Source organism: Notechis scutatus, chromosome 2 (genome assembly GCF_049901735.1).
Source record: "Notechis scutatus isolate UNSWTSFEM ecotype Mainland chromosome 2, rNotScu1.2, whole genome shotgun sequence".
Taxonomy (NCBI): Eukaryota; Metazoa; Chordata; class Lepidosauria; order Squamata; family Elapidae; genus Notechis; species Notechis scutatus.
This window is the reverse complement of record NC_142010.1, coordinates 54,838,124-54,854,175: the sequence shown is the minus strand read 5'-3', so window position 1 is coordinate 54,854,175 and position 16,052 is coordinate 54,838,124. Positions and strand designations below refer to the sequence as shown.

General features: G+C 36.6%; 1 protein-coding gene across 1 annotated transcript in view; it reads left to right on the top strand.

Moving 5' to 3' along the window:
• CACNA2D3 (calcium voltage-gated channel auxiliary subunit alpha2delta 3) overlaps window positions 1-16,052 on the top strand; it is a 607,379-nt gene that overhangs the window by 485,380 nt on the left and 105,947 nt on the right. The window contains exon 17 of the mRNA XM_087954773.1: window positions 13,505-13,588. Within this exon, the coding sequence (XP_087810899.1) occupies window positions 13,505-13,588 (84 nt within the window). The remainder of the gene's footprint in view (window positions 1-13,504; window positions 13,589-16,052) is intronic.

Genomic DNA, 16,052 nt, shown 5'->3' with positions numbered 1-16,052 from the left:
TTTATATAATTATTCAAAGGAATCAATGTTCTGCAGATTACGTGCTGTAATGAGGAAGCATCTTTTGACCAGATTAGTGAAATGTAGTTAATGCACTTGTATTAGTCTCTATGCATCTGTATCTTCTATTATTGCAGAGGTCTCCAAACTTGGCAACTTTAAGACTTGGGGGCTTCAACTCCCAGAATTCTCCAGCCAACTGGGAGTTGAAGTCCCCAAGTCTTAAAGTTGCCAAATTTGGGGACCACTGTATTATTGTTAACTGAATGAATTTCTGTTCTCTATAAAGAGGATTCTTAGTGCCAGGGATGAACTGTACAGAATGTGACGTTAGAGGGCAGCATAGCACTGCCATCTATTACCATCTAGTGAGTCTAGCAGAGCCTTCACCAGAATCTGAACAGACAGAGCCATTATTCAAAACACACACACACACACACACACACACACACACACACACATCTTTAAATCATACATGTTTTGAATATATTGTGTTTATGTAAAAAGTGAAAGTTAAGACTTAAATTGAATGTGTTTCTCTTTACTGCAAAATACAGTATTATTAAAATGCAGAAACAAAACCCCACTGGCATTTTTTTTTAAAAAAAAGTAGCAATAAGGAAACAGAAACTCTATATGTTTTACTTTCTGCTACATTTAAAAGCTCTGCTTGGATGTAGTATGGAAATATTAACAGGAAATGTTTCCACGGTCCGAAGAAGTAGCCTTGTAAAAAAAAGATATATATTTAACACACAGAGAGAGAGCTATTCCTTACACACACACACACACACACACACACACACACACACACACACACAAAAGAGGAAAGCAAAATCAGAAGCTCAATGATACAACAGGCAGTCAACAATTTTATCGCAGTTGTAAGGTCTGCTCTTGTATTACAAATCTGAATATAATAATGTAATATAATATTGAGCGCAGCTGGGGGGAAAAAAGGCATTAAACACTGCATCTTTCCTACAACTTTTTTTGGCCTCAGAAGCTGATCTGGAGGTTGAGGTTCTCTCTGAAAAAATCTTGGGTAGGATTTGAAGGCTGCAGAAGTCAGTAGGATGTTCACCTCTGTCTCATCAATCTATTCCATCAATGAACCTCTGTGGTTGACTTTTACCTTACTAGCAGTTCGGTCTTTAAATTGGTATCTGAATACATTCTGTCACTTTTTTTCTCATGTCTTAAAAGGCATAATAGGCACGCCTCAATAAATGATTATTTTTGTAAAAAGCAATATTGTTGAATCTCCATTTTGAAACAAATTACACAAAAATGCATTTCACTGAAGCATTTTAATTTAAATTTGCTCTATTAATAACAAGAGCAGGCCAGTTACGCTAATGGGATGCATTTTCCCCTGGCAACTGAGGACCAGTTTGAACAGTTGTCAAAGGGAGGATCTGTGATAGTCTTCACTCTTCCACCGGAAAAATTTCACTCCCATTTGACAATGAACATAAAACTTTTGTTCACACTGGGAGCACGTTAGAGTCAATCCATTGACTTTAATACACAAATGATTAGAACCAAAAAGAGGCATGCTCTTGTTATTTTCTGTACCACCTAGGTCAGAAAACACATAAAATGATGCTTCAGGTTCAGAACTTGCCATTTCACAACAGGTTATGTAAGTGAGGCACACATGTCATAGGGTCAGGATATAATTAAAATTGCGTACAGTTTCAGAAGAGAGCTTCATCTGTTGTCCTGTTTTTGTTTGCTTTTTTGGCATCAGTGCTGGAGTGAGTAACCTCACAGATTAGACAAAATATAGTTTAGCAACATGATGTTGGCACACTATCCCAGGCCAAAAAAAAAAAAAAAGATACCACATTAGATTCCACCCATCTCCTCTCTCCAGTAAATGTTTGTAGAATTCCACCTGGTTTTCAGTACCTGGTTATGTTCTATACCATTGGCCATATAAAAAGGATGGTATGCAAGAAATTTACTTTCAAAACTCTTGATTGGTTCCATCCTTGCTGTACTTAAACAGAGTTCTTTCTACCATTCTTAATTCTATTATTAACAATTTCTTCCATACTAAAAAGCATTTCTCTACAAGACATTCCTCCCACCCCACTATCATGAACTAAATTTATCTACTGGTGGATAATGAAGTTGCCTGGTTTTGTAATATTAGGTTCTTTTGCTGTTGTTTCCCTGATTACCTTTCCTAAGCTAGGAGAGGAGAGGGAGAAGGGGGAACAACATTGCATCCTACATATCATATTTCCTGGATTGGGATTTATATCCTAGCTATTCTGTGAATCAGCGTGCTTCTTTTGAGATATCCAATTGATATCTTTTTGGATATCCAGTATAACCACTGTTACTGTAAATTACAGTGTACTTTCTGTATTTTTTAAATCTACAGTTACCTGTGGGCTTTTAATTCATCCTGTTTCTCCCAAGCCTCTATTTCTTTTATCTCAGAGGCTCTCATTGATCTATTTTAACTTTAGGAAGTGCTTATTATTGTTTTGATATGCAAGTTATTTTAATCAGTTCTGATTAATCCTTTTCCTATGATCACTGGGAACTTTTGTCATATCGGCTTTTCTGAATGCATCTAAGAACATCCTGGTATGGTACCCAAGGCATAAAAAATTATTTTCTTTGATAATCTTCAGCATTCATTAAAGCTATATCCAATGTGTATTTACCTGGATGTAAGTCTATCAAAATGTGGTTTTATTTTGAGAATATAAATTTAGGATTATGCTGCATAAATGAGTCTTAACTAATTCAGAAGCAAGTCATATTTAGTCTCAGATAGTTGAATCAAGGATAGTTTGAAGGTTATTAGATTATAATTGGTATTGCTGTTATTATCACCATCACCACAACAATGCATTTTCTTTAAGAAAAAAAGCTTTCACCAAGTTGAGATCAGCACCTGATAATTTCCACAGACACATTTATGTGTAGGGGAGATGGAGATGGCAACAGCATGGACTAAGCACTTCTGAATTCTAAATCTTTGGCAGGGACTTCATAAATCCTTCCCTAAAATCGAGATCCCACATCTCTGTCTTGATCAACTACATGCACTAAACTTTGACTGTGATGAACATATCAAGTTGTGGAATATGCTCAGAAAAATGGAAATCCCAAAACATCTTATTTTCCTCATTGGAAACTTATACACAGGTCAGGAAGCTGCAATCCAGACAGAATGTGATAAAACAGACTTGGGTCTAGGTTGGCAAAGGAGTGAGACCACGCTGTATATTCTTCCTTTAGTTATTCAATCTATATGCAAAATATACTATATACTGTATATTGAAGGGAAGATGAGTCTAGTTTTAAAACTGGTGGAAGAACCATCATTAGCTGTGCTATGCTGACGACACTATGTTAATAGTTGAAAATGCAAAGGATCTGCAAGCTTCAGTATTCAAAATCAAAGAGCACAGTGAAAAAATTGGAGTAAAAAATGATCAAATTAATGATGAGTAGAACAACAATCCTTAGTGGTAAGGAATTACTGAGGTGATGGATGGCTTCTACATTTTAAGATCAACAATCAACAATAAAGGATCAAGCAATTGAAAACTATGGCACAGACTCAGTACAGCAGCTGTGAAGGCCTTGGAAAAGCTATTCAAATGCCTTGATGTATACCTATAAAAATCAGAATTATGCAAGTCATGATACTCCCTGTTACACTGTATGGAAGCAACAGTTGGACTTTAAAGAAACAGAATATGAAGAGTAATGCTTTTGAACTTTGGTGTTGGAGAATACTCCTGAGAATATAATGTACAGCCAAGTAAATAAACTGATAGATCACTGAACAAATCAACCCAGAGTTCTCACTCAAGGCACAAATGGCAAGGCTCAAATTATCCTACTTCAGATACATTATGTGAAGATCCTGCTCTCTGGAAAAGGTTCTAATGCCAGGAAAGGTAGAAGGAAAGACAAAAAGGGGATGACTGGCAACAAGGTGGATGGATTCAATTACAAAGGCAATGAGTGCATAGGTTAGGGGTAAATCATCTTGTAGAAAACCTATGTGGTCACAGAGTTGAAAATGATTTGATGGTACGTAATCAATCAAAAATTGAAACCTATTGTCAGAAGATTTGACAAGTCTGTTGTTAAAAGATTGACTTTAAAAAAAATTCTTTTGGCATCCAGCAATGATGCCAAAATGATTTTAAAAAAGCATCTTTTTAATTATTAAATATGCAAATGATATTATAGCAATTGCACTTCAGCAACAGATTAAATGCTTAAACCTAACATTTTGGATTGATGTTGGTTGGCACCCAGCTGTGCATCTATAAAGATATATCAAGCTTAGAAGCCATCCAGTCCAAACCCCATCAGCCACAATACCTTTATTCAACTCTCAACATGCACATTTTTCTAGAACTAGGTTGTGCTTCCTTTGGCCTCATCTGAGACTTTGTCACCTTACATTTTGGTCAAACCAAATCATTTGGAGAATTTCCTTTGTTCAACACACATTGTAAAATAGGTTCATTTCAATCCTAAGGAGACAAATTAATCATGACCTTGCAAAAGGTGGCTTTTCTGTTTAACAATACATCCCCTCAATCTTAATAAAACTTTGGCTGAAGTTAAACAGAGAATTTGAGAGGCAGATATTCAAATTAATACAGCTTGAGTTTTCATCTGGGCTATGGTGCAATTCTCTCCCTCCCTAGATATTTATTTAACATCTTATATATCCTTTCACAGTATACTTTTCTTCCTGCCTTGATTTGATGTGTAACCCATTAGGGGGACAATGGATAAACATACTAGTCTCGCCTATTAAAACCACATTTGTATATGCTCTGATACAGCAGTAGTGTCACCATATTGCATATGGTGTCAAAGACTTCATTGTATGCTAAATGGCAAAAAGATATCATATTGCCAATTCTCAGAAAATTCAATTGTCCCTGTGGTCAAGAGATTAGCACTCTTCTTTTAATGACCAATAATTTTGAGATACCTGCAAGAAGGTTGAAACCTTGTTATATTATGAAATGTTTCAGGGTTGTATTTTGTTTGTTTCATTATTTATCCGTAGTATTTGACAGATTTTATTATCTTGTTTACTATAAGCAAAGCTGACAATAACAGAGATTCTGTCCTCCAGTGGCATTTTATCTGCATTTTATCACCAACTCCTCACCAGCATACCTTTTCTTGTTTTAACAATAGAATATCTTATTGTGTCCCATTTTCACACATCAAATCCACCACTATAAAAATCCTCTTAATTCAGAAATGCATAATCAATGTCAAGATTATGAGTTCATCACCATGATATCCTAATTTTCAACATATTCTGCCCCCGGAAATCCCAACTTCATTGTAGACATGTTAACTATAGGACGTATTAACTTCCCGCTGGTGATAAATTTAAGTAGTTTTCTGTATATTCCTAAATACCCTTTCAGTTGCAATCCAAATTATTTGGATTGAACACACAGTTTCATCATCTGCTTAATGCATAATATGATTCATCCAAAACACTCCTTTTTCTTAAAGTTTGGAATGTAAATTTTGATTGATAAAATTTGAGATGGTTCTGTTTGTCATTCAACCAAAAAAGACACAGTGGGTTGTCCTCTAGTCCTCATTTTCTAAAACTGTAGTAATTTAAGCCTGTGGGACCATACTTCCTCATTTGGGGGCACACCTATATTAGATTGCACTGTAGCATTTTTGGTCACTTTTCAGAACATATATTATTCTTATTTTTTTTTCTAATATTTTACAAGAAAGTTGCAATATATAATGTTTAAGGAGTGTGTTTTAAATAGCACAAAAAGTCATCACTTTTCTTATTATTTAATAAATAGTGATGGTGATCTTTAAATTGAGATCTTGAAAATGTTAAAATGTAAACTGTTAACGTTTGTTACAAAGTAGTTCAATTTTCCTATTGTTTCTTGTAAAAGATAGTTCTAACAAACAATTTTTCAAGAGTTATATTGATTTATATTGTTTATATCTGTCCTTTTCAAAACAACAGAAAATGTCTCTGGATATGGAAAACTCTCTCTGTGTGTGTCTCTCTGTCTGTCTCTGTCTCTGTCTCTCTCTCTCTTTCTCTCTCTCTCTCTCTGTGTGTGTGTGTGTGTTAAAATGACAGCTATTTTGCTTTCATAATAAACTCCCGAGTTTAAATTAAATATATGAACTGTCACAATACATTGTACATAGCAAAAAAGCCCAACATATGTAAAGATTGTTGAATCAGTATTAACATAGCAGTAAATTCTGGGAAAAATTGTTTCTCCTAATATAGAAAAACAGGAATCCAAGTCTCAGAGGAAACATTAATGCCAACTTAAGTGGTGTTAGCCTTTCATAAGCAGCAAATCTTATTTTTCTCTGGGGAAGCCTGCTGGAAACTAAGATAACCTACACTTACCCTTGCTAATTCAGAGGCTCTATAAAACTCTACAGCTGTAGCTGTCAAACAAATATTTAAATAAACCTAGTAGTGAAAATGCCTTGTGTTCATTTAAATAACTGAAGAGCCCAATCATTTGGGTATCAACAATTATTTTTGTTGATATTTCCATCTTAAAAGAGAAAGATCATCTGCATCCCTGTGAGAGCAAAAATTGCCACACATTAGTAATCCAACATTATATACAAAAGACAATTAGCTGCTTGAAGGCTTTGCCCATAAAACCAGTTGTAATACAAATGAAATGCAAGAAATTTGGTAGCAATACTTGCAGTTTTATATTATTTGTTTTTTTCAACTTTGACTTTAGGTAAAACGACATTCACTGAGTTGAAGTCTGCAAATGTTGAACTAAGGGCAGATGTTTTAAATTATTTCCATACTAAAAAGATCTAATTATAAGCAGCTGTCAGTTTTACATAATCCTGAATGATAACTTCTTAAGAATGCAAATGTAATGTTAAATATAGAGGATCTGATATGGAAAGAATCATATGCAGTATAAGTCACACAACTAATTTATTTCTGTGTAACTGATCTGAATGAAGATATTGTTTTTCCCATGTTTGTAGGTGCATAGAAAGGTGTTCCTCATTTTTCTCATCCATTTAGATGAAGACTTATTAAACTGTCTTGTAGACAAACATTAATTGAGTTTCAATAGTTGCCCCTAAAGTATAAGATTCTATATTTTATGTGTCAAGGTCACCATGAGCCAGTTTGTCACAAGGTCCAGGTGGCGAATTATGAACTCAATCTGTTTTTCCCCAGTTTATGAATGGTGATGTTGACCATATAAGAGAAATCAAATGACTACTACAGACCTTCTTAATATGGTATATCCCAACTATTTTAGAAACTGATTTGTTCAAACAATATAACATTAAAAAAATGTAAAGAAGTACACCAAAGCCAGATATCCCCCAAAAGAAATGAGACCACATTTATACATTTAATGTATGAAATTGGAAACCACTACACCAACTACAATTTTCCCAACTTCCACCTTTGATATATATCGAACTGCCATAATTCCAAACAATACATTGTTTGGCGATCCCAGGATGAGCAGAGAGCATCAAACTAGGAAGGTGACATGCTCTATCTGTAATTTCCAAGAGTCCTCACTATCATCATCCATAGAAATGTTATAATTATTTACAAAATTATATGTGTGTACTCACACATTTGCCTGGTAAAGAGCAGCTCACTTCTGTAGAAATAGTTTAATGGTTTATGTCAAGATATTGAGATTTAATAGCTGACCAGCTGTTGTAAGGCTGATCCAATGAGGATGAATCAGCATGGTTACTGCTGCTTTAAGACTGCGGATGGGTCCCACAGAGTTTTACCACTTTAAGAAACTGTCTATATATATATATATATATGAGGCCATGAGAAGGCATATCTCTCTCTCCTTGTGTTCTGTCCCCATTGTGGTTCTCCGTGCAGAGTAAAGAAGATTGATTGATTGCCAGGTATTTGCCTAACACACACATACACACACACACACTTGCAACACAGCCAATGACCCAGGAGATTACAGCACAAGACTCAGGATGTCACAACAATAGAACTCAGAAGTTCATCACACAGCCCATGACCCAGGTCATTACGACCCAGGAGATTACAGCACAAGACCCAGGATGTCAAAACAATAGAACTCAGAAGGTCATCACACAGCCCATTACCCAGGTCGTTACAACACAGGAGGCTGATAGACACACAGCCAATACCTCAGCCACACATGTTCTTACGAAAAAGCCAGCCAATCTGCAAACATCAACTCCATCAACCAATCAAGAAATGACAACACAGCCAACCTCCCCACCAGTATATATAGGGAGACAGCAGCTCCGATCACGCTTTGCTTGCACAAGCACGAAGCCGAAAGCACCAGCCTGAAGATGGCGAGTGGGACCTCGTCGAAACGTTGCCAAGATGCTCTCAATCTTACACTGGAAAAGACCCGAACATGCCAAGACCTGCATGTGTGTGTGTGTGTGTGTGTGTGTGTGTGTGTGTGTGTGTATTCTTAAGTTTTCGCGGGTACTTACATGTATGGCATTCAGCTTTGTTCGGGTATTTTCCCACGTCATTGTAGTTGTGCTTTTAAAGTTGTAGCAAGTTTGGCAGAATCTCATCTGCCACAGAAGCCTGATGATGGCAGATGAGATTCTGCCGAAACGTGCTACAGCTTTAAAAGCACAACTACAATGACATGGGAAAATACCTGAACAAAGCTGAATGCCATATATATATATATGTATATATTTATGTATATAGCAGTCTTGTATATAAACTACTGTTAAAAGACAAAGCCTCTGTGTGTGCTGTGTTTTGCTCCTGGGTTGTCTCACAATAGTAGTCACACTGCAAACGCTCTGACATGATACCTTGAAACTAGCTTTTCAAAATCTGGAGATTTAGACTTTGCCTATTATCATTTGTAATTTATGCTCATGTATATGCACATAGATCTATCATCTATCATCCCTCTTTCTTTGACACAGTTAACTCTTGCTTTTTCATTGTAATAAAGATTGGCAATTTTACTTCAAGGCATTTTATCATTGCCAGCTGGTAAGAAACTCTAATCAAAAATAACTGGTCTCTATTGCCAACTGTAATTTAAAAACATTTGGATTAAAATCTTAAATTATACCCTTCTTCTAAATGTCTTTATTTGGGGGGAACATCTTATTCTTTTATATAATTCAATCTTAATCTTGTAAGTTTGCCTTTACAGGTCCTTTTCTAGGAGATAATATGCTGCATGTCCATCACAAATTCAATATCTCTGAGTAAAGGACTTCTTGTAGTTAAAAATGACTCCATTTTATAAAACCCCAAGATTTTAGAAAATCAATTAGAATTGTGCCAGTGATAACACAATCAATCAATTGATCAATCCCTTAAAAGTCAGGCAATTAAACTTAACTACCTGTATCCACAGGGATGCCAATTTAATGGGGACTTCAGCTCAAATAAATGTAGCAGAAAGCTATATTTTTAGGTCCAAAAGTTAATCTCTCTTTCTCATTCCAATAGTGAATAAAGTTATTTTAGAGAAATTCTCAGGGTTTCTTAGCTACTACATCTGGTTTGCTTCGTAAGTGACCACAATTAGGTAAATGTTTTATCTATTTAAAAATGGCCAAGAATTCTGGTTTTGGGAATTTAAGGATTATTTCCACTGCCTTTCTGCTACATTCTGGAATTGTTTGAATCTTCAACCAAAAATATGCCTTTCTTAAATTAATTCTTTTGACTTCTCTAGCATTTTGCACATCATCTACATTATTTAATCATACTGGATTTATAATGTATGTGGTATTACAAGTGTTTTACAATATGCACTGCATGAATAAATAACTGAGATAGTAAACCAGATGAAAATTTAAAGCAGAAATAATTAAACAAGAAGAAAAGTATCCTTACCAAATTATTTGAAGTATCATGTTATTATATATGCATTATATTTCATCTTTCCTCCATAAACATGGCATAATATACAATTCTCTCTTTTACCTACATTTTGGCTAAAGCAGGCCACTGTAAAACAAGGTTTCTGACTGGATGGGGCTATGAAACTGGGTTTAGTCTGACACTCTATTATAACAAACAGGTTTCAGGTGATTCAGTAAGTATTGTCATGGTTGTCACTGAGGAATGCAAAGAATGCATTTCAAAGTTGACTGTGATAAAAATGATCAGACAGGCTTTCCCTCACAAATCTGTGTAGTACTATTTCAAGAATTTATGATGCAATATTATAAACTATGGACATAGATGTGACTAATGAGAGCAGAGCTTGGCAGGTTTTGCATTCTTACAGGAATCGTAAATAATGTTCCTCTAACCTTGATGAAAGGAAGAGTTGGGAAAATATATTTCTTTTGCCACTAGAGGTTGAGAGAACACCAGTAGAGCCACATCAAGCTAGATAACATTGACTGCCAGTACTTAGCTGCTCATTGGATTCTGATCATGACAGCTTCTCTCTAGTAAGTGGAGCAACTTGGGCCATTTTTGTAGGTGAGAAGCTGACAACACTTAGTCCTTCTTATTTTGAAAGGTTTTCAGCTTCTGTAGGTCAGGACTAGAACTGGTAAGGGGGAAATCAAATTATCTGTCATATTTCAGTTGATTTGGACTGTATCAAAGACTGCTGTTGTGTTGAATCCTAAGTTTTTGATGCATTCTTATGCTCACAAAAGGATACAGATTTTATTTTTTCTCTTTCACATGGGAGAAAAAAAGAACTTAAACATTTGTGAAGTTCAGTTAGGACAAGAAGTAAGGTTGGAAAATGGCCAAGGGAGGAATATCTATTTGATTTGTCCATTCATCTTCTTTATTTATTTTTGGTAAAACTATGCACAAGCTTGCAGCATTTTCTGGAAATGGTCAGGTAACCATGCAATATTTTAAGGTCACATGACCAATATTATATCGTGATTAAACTATAAGGAGATCCCCAATTATGCTGAAATAAGCACACCATAGCTTTTTTGAAAGCTAAAGATATAAAAAGATAAAAGAGAAGGAACAAGGACAGATGTTTACACAGCCTAGCAATTACTATGAAGTTACAACTTCCTTTCTCCCCAGGTTCCCTACTGAGAATGACCACACCTTAACCATGTCAGGTTTTTTCCATATTTCAGTTGCCACTTGCCTTCCTGAAGGGATTGAATTAAAAAGGGGGAAAATTGACTCAGTACTAGCTAAGCTTTTCATTGTTGGGAACAATGCTATGCTATTCTTGACAGGTAAGAATGCATGTCTTATGTTCCTGCAGCCTCTAAATCTCACATCCCCCAGTAGCATCATTTATTTTATTTATTTATTTTATTTGTCAAGCAATTATAAGATAACAGGTATAAGTATAAACATGAATACATGAAATGGATACATATAAGAAAAAAAATACAATAGGACAGGGACGGTAGGCACGTTGGTGTGCTTATGCACACCCCCTACAGACCTCTTAGAAAAGGGGTAAGGTCAATAGTAGACAGTCTAAGGTTAAAGTTTTTGGGGTTTGGGGAAGAAACCACAGAGTCAAGTAGAGTATTCCAGACATTGACCAATGTGGATTGGTAAGGATCACTTTGATTCTTATAATCCACATTGCAGGCAAAGAAATTGCAAATCCAGAACAAATCAAAATGTTATGTTCAGGAAGTGTAAGGCTGAAAATTAAAGAGATTTTGGGATGGGAGATCTTTTCTTTGCCTTTTGTCAGATTCATTTTTTTAATCAGGATACAATAGACATTAAATATAAGGAATAGCTCTGTTCTGATTTTATCCAGCAAAAGTGAAACTTTCATAGACTAATGTGTGAAAAGGAAGCAGACTGGTATCCAGTGAAGTTTGTGGAACAGAGGCGCAATATGGCCATTCCTGGCATCCCAAAGATTGCCTTCACTGTTGTACTTTGCTGCCATTTGCTCTGACACGAATGGGCTCAGAAAAACTTTTAAGTCTGATAGACTTAGTTAGCTGGCCTTCTTGACCCTCAGAATGTCTTTATAAAAGATAGCTATAATGAAATCAGCCCATGACTGACTTCAACCATTGCTGATTATGTTGTGCCCACAGCACTCTTTAATTCCCCGCCCCCCTTTCTGTCTTCCAGCAACATTCCATTTAGCTACACCTGTTTCCTATCCTGGTCAGGCTTGACACCACAATGATACAGTCAATGTGCTGCTCCTAAACTCCCTCTTTCTCTGCCTCCAGCCCTACGTCACTGACCCTTCTGGCCCATCACTTTCTTGTTCAGCCAGCTGTATGACTCAGTTATGGCACTAAGTATATAATTAGTTCTTAAATGACCATGATGATACTTTTCCCTGGCACCAGTTGAATGCAAGCTCACCATGCCTTCTTGTTAAACAAGGGATAGGGGATGGCTATAATGAAACCCAACTGCCCTTGACTGATGCAGGAGCATCTTTGCATGAATAATTTAGATCCTTCAGAAACATAAGTGTCACTCTTTTGTGCATTACAACTTTAAGATTAAAACTCAGTTTTGAAGCCTAATTGCAACTAATGAATTCAAAGCAGCTTTTGAACAGTGTTAATTTTAATACTGAATAACAAATATTTAAAATATAATCTTTGATTTATTTTCTTGGAAAGCTAGCAAATTCCACTTTAGAATTCAGACTTAGCCTACACATTGGAAAGTTAGTTATTTTTAGCAGGATCTCTTTGCTGTTGGATGCAGCAGGGGGCAGGATTTTTCTACATTATGAAAACACCACCAATGTCAACTCATTTGTAACTGATGTTTATTTTTTAAAAAGTGAGATTTACAATATAACAATACCAGTGTTTATTGTTACATTTCCTTATTGCTGTATTTCTTGCATTTTTCTCCATGAAAGAACAGATAAAATGTAATATCAAGCAGATACTAACACCAAACTTCCCAGGGGTAGTCTCTTATCTTGTTTAAATAGAAATATATAAACAGTTTGTTGATAACACTCTAGGAAATATAACTTCCTGCGGGTCTGGAAGAGAAGGTTCAAGATGTCTTTTGTAAATTTTGCAAGTATTACCAAGGTCTCGCGTATTTTCGTGTATTTGCTGTAGTGTGAAGTGGTTTGCAGCAGAATGTAGCTTGTATTTCATGTATGGCACAGAGTTTTGTAAGAAAATGAATAGTAATCACTATTTTTTATTGTTCTATGTTTATACTGTTGCAAGGGTGCATTGCCAACACATAGCTACAATAATGGAAAAGGCATAGTCTGATTAACAGGATACCTTTTTAATGTGCTGTTTCTAACTACCATAGTCATGCTGGCTGGATGAGATGGGTTTGTAATCCGGCATGGAAGGTTGTTGAAAAAAGCATCTTGATATAATCCAAAAGAACAGTTTTTTATACATTTGTGCAAAAGTGAACATAACAGGAGGAGAAAGTCGACTATGTCTGTATCGATTTACTACAAAAATAGAAGTGCCAGGGTTTTTTCACCCAGCATCTCATTTCTCTCTTTTTTTTTAATGACCCTAGTATGAAGAAGGGAAAAAGCGAAGAAAGCCCAACTACAGCAGCGTTGACCTCTCTGAGGTTGAATGGGAAGACAGAGATGATGTGGTAAGTGATAGTTCAGTCACTGCTTGACAGAAAAGTCAGTTGCACTCAACTACCAGCTTGACTAGACAACAGGAAGAGAAGAAAGGAAAGCCACTGTTTTTTAAAAAATGGGCACATTTTATTTTTATCTCATTTTATGTTAGCCCTTTCCCAACAAATATATTTCAGTTATACTTGACTGATGTAATGGGGGTTTCCACGATGCTTCAGTTGTGTTTTTAATTTGTGTTCATGTGTCTATATAAGTGTGAGCGTGTTGTTATTACTTGTTGCATTTACCATCCCGTCTTCCTCTGGTAGTTCAAAGCAGCTGAAGGGGGAAGGGTGTCCCTTCATTTCATTCCTTACACAACTCTACTAACTTGAGCTGGAACATTAAGAGAAAAAAGGGATCTTCAATGCCACTGAGTCTTTCTGTATCAATATAGTTCATGAGTTTACAAGTCTATTGTGCAGAGCGCTTATTTTTAGCTACCTATTCTGCTAGCAAAAGACAGTAAATCACTAAGAATGTAGATAAATGAAAAAAATCTCTATTTCCTCACTGACTTTCTTTTCCCAATATATGCTATAAGAATCCTCTTACCTCATTCATTATCCTCAAGTCAACCTTTTGTGTGCAGAACATACACAAAACAGTGCTTTCCTAGAGGTATTGATCAAAGGGTCGGTGCCTTTGATCATGGAGGCATATGGAATCCTTCATGGCTTTACACTTCTTAAGTTCATCTGATGTGTTCTCAAATTCCCCAAGTTGGTGATCCTCATGGCAGCATAATTGCATAATGTAACTTTATCCTATGACATGCAACCAATGGCAATAAGCATTTTCTTTGACTGGTTCCTAATGTCCATCATTTAAAGCCCAGTTTCTACTATCATGGAAGGGAAATGGCTCGTTTCTCCCTATTTTCAGTTGTGGCTTTCAGTTCTAGAATGGAAGTGGCCCAAGCCTAGAAAGCAGATTCTTACTAGATTTGTGTAGTCCCAGTTAACTCAATGACTGCACTAGACTTGAATGGCCTGTGAAGAGCTACTTTCAGGGCCCATTGGGGAAGGAGACCTCAGGAGTTCCAAAGGGATGAAAGAGTGGCCATGAATATCTGCAAACTGAGGGGGAAAAGTGCCAAGACAAAGGCCAAGATTGATCTCACAAAAACAATGGTAGATCTCGTAGATGCCTGGAACTACTAATACTAATACATTGTACATGTAGCTAGGGTTGTTTTTCAACATGAAAGAAAAAGGGGGAATGAATGTTCTAAAGCAGCGGTCGCCAACCGGTGAGCCGCGGCCCACTGGTGAGCCGTGAGAAAATTTTGGTGGGCCGCAAAGAAATCTCACCCCCAGAGCACCCCCACAAAGCAATTAATCCTGGCTGTGCAGAAACACAAGGCTGTGCCGCCCACATGGCCCATGGGAAACCTCCCCGCCCACTCACTCCTTACCTGGTAAACTTGCCTGCTAAATTGCTATTTTTCCTTTTTCCGACCATCATCTGTTCTGCTGTGGTGGGAGATTTAGATTAGCTAGGAGGCAGGAAATGGTTGGATTTCTTGCTTCCTAGCTAGTCTTTAGCTCTTCGGCTCAGCACAGCCGAACCTCCCCTAGGACTGAAGGTTTGCTTGCAAGCAAATTCAGTGCAGACTCATGGCAAGCAAATTTGAGAGACTGAGCTAGCCAATGGAAGATACATAGATCACTGAATGATGCTGTGAGCAACTCAATCTGCCTGCTTTGCTTGATTTTGTGTAAAAGTTGCTCTTTTTTAAAATAAAAAATTCAATATTTACATGCATGGTGTGTTGTGAGTTAATTTTGTGAGTTTGTTTGCAAGCAAATTTTATGTGACAGACTGAGCTAGCCAATGGCCGACAGATAGATCTCTGAATGAATCTGTGATTCTGTGAGCAACTGAATCTGCCTGCTTTGCCTGATTTTGGGTAAAAGTTCTTTTTTTTATAAAAAAAATCAATATTTATATAAACATTTATAATATTTACATACAAGCCATGCCCAGCCAGTCACATGACCACCAAGCCACACCCACAAATTAGGCCTCATTCACAGAACCGGTTAGTGGTCCCTGGGATCTAAAATTATGAGTTTGGTGGTCCCTGAGGTCCAAAAGATTGGCGACCCATGTTCTAAAGTAAATGTAGGACAGATGCATTGTTTTTATGATATACACTGCCCAGAGTCACTTGTTGAGATAGACAGCTGTAGAAAATATAGAATGAATGAAGAATGAATGAATGAATGAATATAAAAAGTAGTCTGCATGGCTGACTACATCATTTCTGTGGCTTTGCTCCGCATTTGGAAGGCTTCTCACTGAGTGGTCGAATGCATCAAGAAAGACACCAGGCTGGTTCTATCTCGGGTGAGTTGCCCCGAACACGAGCTCAGGAAGCTCTTTTATTAAAAACACCTAGTGATACGTCACAAGCAGTGAACTCTATCC